Source organism: Anarhichas minor, unplaced genomic scaffold (assembly GCF_050575085.1).
Source record: "Anarhichas minor isolate MPS153535 unplaced genomic scaffold, ASM5057508v1 ptg000026l, whole genome shotgun sequence".
Taxonomy (NCBI): domain Eukaryota; kingdom Metazoa; phylum Chordata; class Actinopteri; order Perciformes; family Anarhichadidae; genus Anarhichas; species Anarhichas minor.
Window position 1 is genome coordinate 15,826,917 of NW_027466472.1, and position 12,453 is coordinate 15,839,369.

Consider the following 12,453-nt stretch of genomic DNA (forward strand, 5'->3'; position numbering starts at 1 on the left):
TGTCTGTTTTCCACACATTGTATTGTAGCTTCACAGTTTGCAGCACACATGTTAGCTGACAGGAGCATATTTCTTCAATTGGCCATTCAAATTTAGTTCATAAATGTAGAAATATTGCACTAAAATGCTTTCTTCTTCTTTTTCTTCTTCTCTAAATCAATTTATATTAAAGTATCAAAAAAACAACGTTATATTCTGCTGTATCACGAAAAACAATAGACATCCTAATAACACACATCTTGTCGGGCCTTCGGCTGTCTAGCCCGATTAATTCAGTCAATTCACTTCATTTTCAGACGAAGAAGAAGAAAAATTACAGCAGATAAAATGCCGTTTTATATGCAGTGGCCCAGCGGAGCAGTCGCAGTAACGAATGATAACGCATGTAAGGAACTTTTTCAATTAAACCTTTTATAGAAGTTAGTTTACGATCATGTCCCGTGTTCTAACTTACTGCTCCTGCACACACGATGGAGTAATGCGTTCGGACGGAAGTAGCTGTAAAGAAAAAGAGGAAAAAGTCTAGTTTTATCCTGATTCAGACATTTTGATGTCTTGTCTGCCAGCTCAGCTGTTTCAGTAAGTAGATGTGAGACAATGATGCTCTTATCTCTTATGTGATGTCTAAAGGAGGCCGTTTTGACTGAAATCCAGTTGGCTTTTCATCCAGACCACAGTAATTACTTACTTTACTATTAAGCTGATTCTGTACCTTTCTTAAAATGTAGGCAATTTCTCCTCCGCATTTTAGTTAAAAAGTCAGAAAAGCAAGATATGCAAGTTTTGATCTGATATATAACAGTTGGCTGCCTCGTCATACATTTTTCTATTGCAAAAAGAAATGAAAAGTGAATACCGTGAAGCCGGATTTGATCTCCTTACTTACTGTAAAGCCGCTTGTCTCTTCCGGTCATGGCCAGTATCCGTGTTTCCTGTGATTGTTGAACGTTGTTGCAGATGTAGAAATATAACCTACCTCTTTGCCTTTTAAGGGAATACTACAGCAACAACATCAGATGTTCACCGTTGAAGGTGTAGAAAAATAAACGACCTCAGGGTTTGGTTCTTTTATATGTGAGAGAAAGAAAAATGTTTCAGCATACAAGGTACATCCACAAAAGCTTCGTTTTTTTCTTTTCTTTTTAAAGTATAGTGTTTGATAGTTTAGGGCGCAGGGCAACTCTGTACCACAAACAATGAATGGTATTGTTTGAGAGCAGAGAAGGTGTGCCAGAATTTAAATCAGATTATCACTGTAACAATTATTGCGCCCAGGAAAGCAGTGCTCCTGTCCCCTCAGCAGTTGTATTGTATTCAGGAAGTGGCTCGGAGCCAGCTTCTTCAAACCCACGAGATACGCATTGTGTCTTTCCAGAAGGTACAATGTCCACAAGATGTTGACTGAACTCTTCCTGCATGCCAGCTAACACTGCAGGATTTTACTTTGTATTTACTTTGACTTATTTTCTGTTTCCAACCCTCTCATGTTTCCCGGCGACCGGCTGCACGCCACCGCTATTGTTTCTGCTTTTCTTTCTTTTAATTTATTAATTCAGAAAATGTCACAAACGGCGCTGGCGTGTATTGATGTACGGAGTGTGCAATCACGTATCGTTAAAAAAAAAAAAAAACAAGATCTGTTACTGAGGATGAAACTAACTAACTTATTTTCAAGTGGTGTCTCATCCAATTTCCACTTTTATGGATAATGGGTTTCGTAAGCAAACCTGGAATCTGTTAAGCGTTAATTGCCCCGGCTTTCTGCATTATTGATGCTAAGTGAGGTTTAAGGGTTGAGTTCAGCTCTCATTAGTCTTCGGCAAAGTTGTCCATAGAGTCATGAACTCTGGAGAACCTCTAATGAGTGTGTGATTATCACAGATGGGAGACGCTTTTCTCCAACCTTTACGTGTTGCATCTGCTGCGTGATTGTTTTGTGTGTGTGTTTTTTTTTTTTGCTTTACGACTTGGAGAGAATTGTAATGAGCTTACTTTTACATGAGAGAGTGACTTTTCCCCCTGATGGCTTTCGCCCTCATGCATACCTAGCACACACACACACACACACACACACACACACACTTCCTCTCTTTCTTCTTTTGCAATCCTTGTGCATCTACCTATCTCTTTCTATTAGTTTGCATGCTCATCCCTTTCTGTCTGCCTCTCTCTCTTCTACTGAGAGATATTTATGACACTGACCTTTTCAGCAGTAAGCTGAAAGCTAAATACACCATGTTCCATATTGATCGCGTGCACGGCAATTCAAATTCTGTATTAATATGAGAAGAAGGCCGATAGCAAATCGTTTCACTTGCTACAAGACACATAGGTCTCTGCCACACTAGATTATTGCCTATGGGGAAGGTAAATTCATGTTATACGGCTTAATCAAAGCACAAACAGCCTAATAAGCTGGCTGTATTGGATTTGGCAGCCTAAAAATTATGTTCCCATACAAACAAAAAACTGCACTGTCGATAACATTTCGAGGGAAGCTATTTATCTCCCAAATTTATGTTCGTTTTTGACGCATCACAAATACATTTTATATCCTCGTCCGTGGAACTTTGTACAGGGGGAAGGTCAGGGTGCATGGGTCAAACAAACACCCAAGATGCCACTGTTTGTGTCCCAGGTGAAATTGGTTGACTTATTTGAATTAACTTAACTTGAATGACGAAACAAACTATTTTAAGCCAAACAATGATGTTTTACTTAACTTAACCAAGTTGCTTTTCTTGTCTTTGTTACATATTTGTTTAGATTTCAATGGTAACCCTGTGTTTAAAACTGCGGCCCCAATGCGGGAGACAATAAACGTAATCGAAAAAGCAGTTCCGTTGTCTGGAAACATAATTTTCGAGGAGACGGGGTTGAATTTGGCCTTCCAGATTGAATATCACCGGATGTCTGTGGATTGGCTATTACACCCTGGTGCTGTGTGGTGTGACGGTCATGGTTAGTTTGGTCAGGAAACTGCAATCCAATTCCCTTCGGTGTAGTATGTCTCTTGGATGGGCCGGATTGGACGTGAGAAAGAGAGAGACGAAGGGGATTTTTTTTAGGAGAAAGGATGATTCTTGGCCATCTTGTCACTGGGAGTGCAATAATGTGAGTCACTGGAGTGTAGCAGGTTTTACACCGGCACAGTCAGCTGCTGCTGTGTGAGGAAGCCAGGCCCGTCGACTATGGAAATGAGCTATTGACATCCTCTGTCATCTCTGAATATCTGCTGGCAATGAAGAGCTCTGGATCTGGTCGTGACAGTTTCATTGTTCCCACAACAGCCTAATGGCCCCACTCGCCGAATCTTATCCCTCTCTACTTTTGCAGACGTTTGTCATTGAAATTGCACTATGGATCTGCTGTCCCTCCTCACACTCCTCCTTTTTCTTTGAGAATTCTCAACTAGATTCAAACGCCGCTCTCCCAAACTTACCCACGCATTCATTTGTGCACGCTCACTTCCGGGTTGCCATGCCATGGAGGTGTGTTTTTTGTCTCTACCTACGGGGATGGGGGTACTCCAGGCTGAAAGGAAACATTCCTGTGACAGCCCTGGTGACCAAACACACCTGCTCCGTGACACTGATGGAGATGACAGAGCTCCTGGAGTGCCTAGTCGTCAGTGTGCTCTCAGCTCCTCTGCCACTTGGCAATGTCTGCCATCCCGCTCTAAGGAAGTGTCACTATTGATTTGTGTCAATGAGGTGACAACACTGCAGGGGCCAAGCCACTGCAAGAGCTGCATTCAAGTGCAGATGTTTACTTCAACCTCCCGTGTGCGTGCACACGCCAAGAAGTACAAACACATTTTATTTTATCCTCCTCGGTTCTTTCATCAGTCTGATCCTCTGCCCTCTCGTATGCAGAGAGGCCTTCAGATGGTGATGGCCTTTAAAGGGTGGCTCCGTGCGCTGAGAAAATCATCAGATCAGGGAGAGAATGAGCCAGAATTCTCCCGTGTGTCATTTCGTCCAATATATTTCAAGGCTGATACAGTCTTTCTTTTCTCCGGAGTGGCCCCTGTGGAATACTGAATGAGTGAGGGGAGACAAACGAACACTAGTCTCATGCTTTGTAGTTCCATCAGCCTGGCAAAATAGAATAATCTGTTCCAAGGTGATAGGGGCTTTGGCTTCATCTTCCCAGTAACCTTCAATCTCTTTCATTCGAAGCATATCATTTTCAGCCAAGAGGCATCCTTGGAAAATTTCACTTAACCACCAAAAAAAAGAAAAGGAGCTTTGTGGCGTGTTTGGCACAAGGCTGCTGCTTCACATCTTTGCCGTACTATTAAACAGATGAATTAAATGCATACTTTCACCTCTGGGAATACTGCTATTGATAAAACTAGAGTTAATACTGCTGGTACTAATATCATTAGCTTAATCTAATGAGGCTGCTTTCTGTTTTGATGGCCCTAAACTGTAGATCTTAGAACAGCAAACTCCCTTGGAAGTTATAAAAATAAATTAAAGAACCATCTTTTTTACTTGGCTTTTAATTCGGTTTGACTTTAATGGTATCATTGTTTGTTTTGTTGTATTGGGATTTTATTGTGATATTGTTGTTGCTTTGGGCTTTAATGTGCTGTACGAGTAAAGTTATTAACCATGCACAAATTCAAAAACACCTTGTCAAGCCCCCAGAGTCACCCTCACAACCATTGCAATGACCACAAACACCTGGAAAACCTCCATATCTGAATAAAAAAAACTAAACTAAACTTTTTTTTTGTGTCTATATATGTACTTTTTTATGACAACGTTTAGTCCCCCTAACGTGTTGTAAACTTGTTATAATCGTCAATCAAGTTGGTAAAAGAAAAAGAAAGGAGGGAGAGAACATCGTGAAGGAGCGGCTGCTATAGGACTCTGGGCTATGGTTGAAAATCCTAAGAACTATCCAAGAAAGGTTTCTGGAGTGGCTTCTCCAGATAAACAAAAACTTGGCATTCAGAGAAAGGATTGAAGTAAAAAAATTATCGACAGCGAAGACAAACACTAATCACCGGGGGAAATGCAGCGAGCTCACCTGCAGGCATACGTCATTAACCGGCGTTTGTGTAATTACTCTCAATGCCTGACGGGGAAGACAAAAGTTCTGCACCCCAGCTTCAAACAACGACTAGACAAAGTGTAAAAACCACAAAATGTAGTTTTTTTTTTAAACCATGCCTTTTAAATATGTATGCCAATGTAGCTTCTCTTACACATTGCATGACACTGTCCCATATAGTCGAGGAGCAAACACAGCAAAGTAATCTCTGGTGTGCTGCCTTGCCCTTGGAACAGTCAGAAATCCCTGTTCTGATGGTGAGAAACACCTCCCATGGGACACATGGCACAAAAACAAAGACCTCACAACCGTGAACAATAGTAACACCCTAGCGACTACATCAAAAGCCCAAGCCTGGCCACCTCCCAGCACCTTAACGTCCTCCTATAACGCCCTCGCAATGCCTGAAGTTCTCTTCTCAGGCCACAGGCATCCTTTGATAATCTCACCAATCCACTAAAAAAAGTGTTTTGTGGCATCCTTGGCACCAAAGGCGTTTTAAATCTTTGCCCTATAATTAAATACAGGTAGACGTATTGATGGCACACTGGCTGCCCTGACTGTCGAGAGGGTGCATAAAGGGGATTTTTACCTGATAGGAGGACACAGGAATGATGGAGGTGAAGGAAGACGTTGTAACGGGATTTTTTCCTTCTCTCCCCGTTGTTTGAAGATTAATCGAAACCCATTAGTGTGGAGACGAGGCCAGTGAATTCAGTCTTTAATTAGTTTATTTTCTTTCCCCCCCCAACTCTCCTTTGCGTTGACATAGGGGATGTGCATTATCTGCACAATGAGGGATTGGAAACCTGCTTATCTGATTTTGCTGTTAGTCTCATGCAGCTGGCATTATTGCTGAACTGTGCAGTATCAGGAGGCTGTTACCACACCTGGGGCTTTAAAATGCACTGCTTTATGCGAAACCATATGCACATACACGTACGCACACACACACACACACATGCATAGTCAGTCATTTAGCAAACTCAGCAGAAGGACATTTAGAGGTGGTGTAGTGTGTATTCACTCTCTAAGCTCAGCTCTCGACGGGGGTTAGATCTGTTGGGAGATGGACATGTTGAGATTTAGAAAGTACCCCCCCCCCCCCCCCCCCCCTCACCGGGGCTCCAGGATCAATGGGATCTTTGTTATGAGCAGGGCAAAGGAGCGACACACCCACCACCACTTAATTAAAAAGATCGGACACAGATACTGTACTCTGACACAGCGTCTACCCCCGACCCCGCTGCTAATATCTGAACCCACGGAATAGGTTCAAGCAGCGTAATCGAGGAGGCAATCCATCTAATCCTGCCATTATCAGCACTCGCCCGTCCCCTCGTCCCTTACATTGCTTCCACTGGGAAGATTATAGACCTGTCGGCAGTGGCTGTTACTTATTTATGTTTTGGAACACTAAATTACACTTAGTCAGCAAAATTTGCAGAGCTTCGTGGGAAAAGGTCGATCTAATCATAATTCATGACATGGTATGCCCTTAATGACTATATTCTGTATAAATACTTAAGCAGCTAATTAAAATGCCTGAAGCAAGGGCGAATAGTTTGGAACAAAGCTCGTTATGTTTGTCACAAAGAATCTCAGCACATCTCATTACCGGGACGTTTCTGAGCTGCCTGTCACAGCAGGAAAAAAACCTCCTACATCTCTGCTTTTATTCGTACCTCGTGTTGGTTCCCACCTCTCGGCTTTACATTCTTGAAAAGCCTTTTTTGTTGTCACAGTCATTCCAGCCAGGTGCTGCGGACTTTATGTGAGGGACAGCGTACAGGATTTGGCAGTTGTCAAATGTAATTGTACTGAGCCAAAGACAAAATGACAGGATTTTTTTCTTTTTTCATTCTCTCCTCTCTCTCTCTCTCTCCCCCCCCCCCCCCCCTCCGGTGCTTTGGTCTAGTTTTGATTGTACTGGTCGTGAGAGCCCCAGGGTTTATGTGGATGTGTTTGTGCAGCCAATGTCATTCTTCACTGAGCTGTGTCACTGTTACGTCCCTTTGAATGGATTTCACGTGAAGAGGAACTGCAGCAAGCTGGGTCAATGACAGCGATGGTGTCTTAACATGTCGTGAGCGTTGAAGTAGCCCGCGTTAGCAGCTTTTTAAACCGACATTGTTGAGCAAGTGGCTCCCTGTTAACCTTGGCCTTAACGTGCAGTAACAATGCCGGGTTTTACTGCCGGTGCAGTTGTGACGCTCAGCCAGAAGTGGACAGCTGGGCTGTGTCAACCTTTTGGGGCGTTACTGCACCTCAGAGGAAGACTCTTCTGACTGCTAATATTTTTTTAAGTAACACAGACTGGGCTGTGACATTTATAAACTCTCTCCCCGAGCCAATTAAGCTCTTGATGCGCTGGTTATTATCACCAGGCCAATAATTGAGATGAGCGAAACCACCTCAGTTATTCAGACTTGTCTTATCTTGTCTTGCACTCAGAAGGTCATCGATTGATCGTGATCCTTTTTTTCACAGTCTGTGAGCAGTCTCACATCTCCGTCCTTTGTGTTCCTCCAGACCTGCGGGAGATAGTGTTTGTCATCCAGAGTCAAAGCAACTCCTTCCATGTGAGGCAGGCGGAAAGACGGAGAGCAGACTTACTGAAGCAGGCACACAGTCTCGCAGAGGTAAGAGTCAAGACACCTTCCACTCATGCACACAAGCTCTTATTTTGGAAGAGGAAGAGCACATGAAAGCTCAACATACGTTTCTGAAGATATATGTAGCTAACGATCATCACTAGCAGCAAAAGTAACGTCTGAATATGAGTTGTTGTTGCAAGCTGTAGCATTTCTTTGATTGGAAATGTATTTTCATACATTCACTACTACCCAATACTGATCATTTTAAATATGGAATGATAGTTTGAAGAATTATTCATGACAGCCTCTATATTAAACCTCTTACGTCCACAATATGAAAGTGTAGTTTGTGGAAATATGCATGTATTTAGGAAATCCAGACATTTGTGCAGCTTTGATGTTCAGATATATCACTCTTACCAGCAAATCAACCTTCCATCCCCGGCCTCTTGTAGGTACATTTTTAATGAGCAGTGATGATTATCCGAAGGCATACTGTCATCTTAATAAATGTTGTAATTCCCAAACAGCTGCAGGAAAGAAAACCTTTTTTTCTCCTGGGACCGTCGGCTCAGTATTTGGTGCAATTTGTAAAGACATCAGCATCATGTCAGAGGAAGACACAGAGCACATTTTCAGGTCGAAATGCCAATTTACTTCTGTTCGTTAAATCTCTTCAGAGCCAAATGAAATGGGGTGAAATACACGAGTTGCATTCCGTTTGGTTAAGTAGTGAACGCAGCATCCCTAATGACAATGTTACAGTAAATTAGATGAAGGAACTGCTCGCTGTGTTTGCTGTAGCAAGAGACTCATTCAGATTTGGGTTTATTCTTCTGTGCTCTTGCGTTCGTCGTTGTTTTTGTGTTTGTCTCAGTCTCCACTACTGCTGGATGTCACACACCTTTTACCTTCACCACTGACTCACTGTACCAAACTGAAAAATATATAAATAATCACTTTGAGTCATTATTTCTCTGTTTATTGTTGTTTGAAAAAGACTTAGTGTCACACAGCATTTAAATATCTTGCTACATCAACATTGAAATCCTTCACTTGACCTTCAGCAATACAAAGTCCAAAATACATTTATTATTTCAATCTTATCAGTGAAATTTGTTCACAATTTGGAAAGATTGCAGTTCCCTGTAATGAATAGTGGCATCAGTCTGTGCCAGAGGATGGTATGTATCAGGAACGGATTCAGTTCCACTAATGGACGTCACATTTTACAAGAAGAGACAGACTTTATAAATTCCACATCACGTTGTGTTTGCATTCATGATCCCAGAGATGTCTGGCGTTTTAGTTTCTGTTGCATGCAATTACACAAACTAAGTCCAGGGAGAGAATTTTAATCAGCAACTTTTCAAAGAGGCAGTAAAGGCTTGACAGCTTTTCAAAGAAATATAAGACCCACAGACTTGTGATCAGAATGAGTTACCTTCACAGAATCAGAGTGAAAATACCTTTCGCCTCAGGTGGACACGCTGTAGAGAGCACTCACACAGTGCGTCACGTACCTCCACCACGGTCTTCAGAAAAACACGATTTGTCTTTTGATAACAGAAAATGTTAATTGAATTTGGATTCAGATCTGTATAGAAGAGGATTTAATGGAATACCAAGTGGAAAAGAGAAAATACAAAAGAGAGGGATGAAAATGAAAAGCAGAGATTAATCCAATTGACTGATGTGTTTATTTAACTTTTCTATTACACATTACAATTCAAACACTTGCATTTAAGCTTTAATATTGTTTACTCCTTGTTTATTGATTATCCTAGCTAGTATTTTGTTGTTGTTTTTTCAAGCTTTAATTCATTTTTTAGTTTTATAATTTTTAATTCAAATAGGAACAGGAGTTTATGAAAATCATGCCAGAAATAAACAAACAATGTTAAACAATCATGGATCCACACCAAGAGCTGGCTTGTTTCTTAGACCGTGACCCAACTGAACACAATACTTCATTAACATCTGTTTTTAAGATCCATAACTGTCTTTTCAGTTGTAAATATATTTAAAACTGACAGCAAAGTAGCTTTGAAACTAAGATTAGTAAATACCAGCCCTCATGAAAACTGTGTCGGGATTATGGCGTACTGTAATGCAAAATGTAAAACAAAAGCTAAATATTTTAGTCACATTAGTATACACTGTAGAAAACATGTAAACTCTCCAATTCGCCATCCACCACTTCACTGCCACCTCGGAGGCACAACACACACACACACACACACACACACACACACACACGCCTATAATTCAGCTGTTTAACAATCATAGAGGGTGTTGGTGGGATACTGAAGAAAAAAGATCAAAGCCAAATAATACAAGAGATTAGCTTAGTTTGGAGCCGTTAAACATGTTTGATGCACAGTATCGTGTGGTACATTGCCACAGAAAGCTTTGAGCAAAACCCTTGCCTCGAAAATATCTTGGAATCAGAAAGACAGTGGAGTCTTTGGAGAACTGAAATAACCTTTGATTTCTAGTCCTACACTCCAGACACACACGGTTCAGGTTTTGTTTAAACTCTTATCATCCAGTTGTATTTGGACTTTATTTTCTATAGGTCAGGGAAAAAAACAGAATAAAAAGCACCAGCATTGTGGTGAAAAGCATTGTGATACAAAAATGCTTTCTTTAAAGCTTCTTAAGCGATTTGAGGCTGACTTAGTATCACTGAATCGCTACACTTTCTGGCCAACATCAATGATAAATTGAAGATTTATGACCCGATCGCTGCACCGCCGAGACGGGAAACACATGTACAATCTGGTTTTCTATCTCCGAGCCTTTTTCCACCCTCCTCTGACTGTGGAAGGTTCTGTGATATCCACAGATTTACACAGGCAGGAACTTGTGTATTCTATGTGGCGGCTCTCAGCCCATTTACCTACAGTTTTGCACCGTGTCTCCTGGGAGGAATTCACATTGCATTTATACAGTGTTTGTGTCGTTTAGCCGATGTTCATGTCCGCCGAGACGCACACGTACAACAGAATGAGATTAGACTCAGAGACATGGTGTGGTAAAAACACACCATGTGTCCAAAAGCTTTTCATGCATCACCTATTATCTTAACAATGTTTTGCATCTGAGGTGCCACTGGGATGAAACTATTTTAATATGGATCCCTGTTCTGCAGTCTGTGATTTGGCCCTTGTTGACATCAACAATGTCATATTTGACGGCATTTCATCACTGAAGTGGTTTTGACAGACAGTCTCCCCTCCAGCCCCTCCTCGGGATAAAAGCATATAGCTTCCTGTCCCTCCATTACAACCAGGTCTAAGTGACCCCTATCTTCTCCCAAGTCACCAAGCAATCAGTGTTCTATTCGTTGCAAGCATGTCCACATGAGGCCCAGCTCTTATCTGTTTCGGAGTCTGCAGCTTGCACACAGTCTCCTCTTATTGAACGCTTCCTTCATCCCAGGAATGTCAATAGCTCTATGAAGCAAAAGCTTTGTTTTTGTGATTGCATTATTAGCTGAAGATGATGCTTTATTATTATTTTTTTTTAAACTTTTTATATAACTGCGATGATGTGAAAGTCAAAGACAGAGCAGTTAAATAAAAGAAGTTAGGCGTTATTGTGCCATTAGCTTTAATATAAAGCTCATATTAGATGAGAGCTAACTGACTAATAGGGTGGAATAAGGGTAAACATTGTCAGACCCATCCCCTAAATCAAACAGGCTGCCGTTAGACAGAATGGCTCAGAGGAGACTCTTCCTCCTGACTTCATGCATGATGAGTGGACCACGCAGTAATGAACCACAGGGTCTTACGCTCTGCTGCTTTGTTTTGCTCACAGTGTGAAACATTGGCTCTCTCAGACAATACTCACACACCTACTCGCCCTCCTCACCACGGAACATTTTGCTGAAACAGATTGCTCTTATGTGGACGTGATTGTGTGCGCTGTCCACATCCTGAAATATCCTCTGCTTATTTCCATTAATATCTTATGTCTTACAGTGTATTGCGTAGTGTGAGGGCAAACAAGAGCAGCTACCCTGAAGGCAAAATTGGGTTTTAAGGGATAATACCAGTTTGTTTACTAGCTTTATCTCCTTAAAAGATAAGATTGTAATTATTCTACATTTTGTTATTGTCAACCAACGACATGGAAAGATCAAAACAAACACACCCTAAGGAAAGCCAAGGTCAGACGACACATTATGAGCGTGATAAAGCACGACCGTCCAGACGCTGGGGATGAAAATGAGGTAAATGTGTGATTTGTAATATTTGGCTATATAAATAAAATGGACTTTATTGGAAATGAGCTCTCGGGTGCAACGATGGCTCATCTTACTATGTGTAGCGTGTCCTAGTGAAAGACGACGGCCGTCCCAACAAAAAGACTGAAGAGCGTCTACAATGCGTTCTGTGACATCGGCCTGTAGGCAAAGCAAGAATGATTATGCCTGCTGTTGATGGTACTATGATTAGTATGGTACTACTTCATACCATGGGCTAACTTTGTACCTTAAAATCAGACTTTTCAAAATAAGGTAGTACGGGTTATTCTTAATCTTCCCATGAGACTCACCTTGTCCTTTCTCACTTTAAGAGGCTTAGGTGGTTGACATTTCAGAACAGTTTAGTTTAGTTTAGTATAATAGTTAAGTAGTTTTCTGGCACGTTACCATTGATCTAATGTAGGTATGCAAGGTGGATTCATGGTAATAACGGAACATGTCAATGCATTACAACAATGAAGATCTGTGGCACATCAGACAATCCATGCTTGTACTACAAATATATTGTTGGTTTTG

The 12,453-nt window shown here is 41.4% G+C and overlaps 1 protein-coding gene across 1 annotated transcript in view; it reads left to right on the top strand.

Moving 5' to 3' along the window:
• The window catches only part of b3glcta (beta 3-glucosyltransferase a), a 54,795-nt gene that overhangs the window by 23,092 nt on the left and 19,250 nt on the right, over nt 1–12,453 (top strand). Inside the window, exon 4 of the mRNA XM_076100742.1 lies at nt 7,597–7,706. Within this exon, the coding sequence (XP_075956857.1) occupies nt 7,597–7,706 (110 nt within the window). The remainder of the gene's footprint in view (nt 1–7,596; nt 7,707–12,453) is intronic.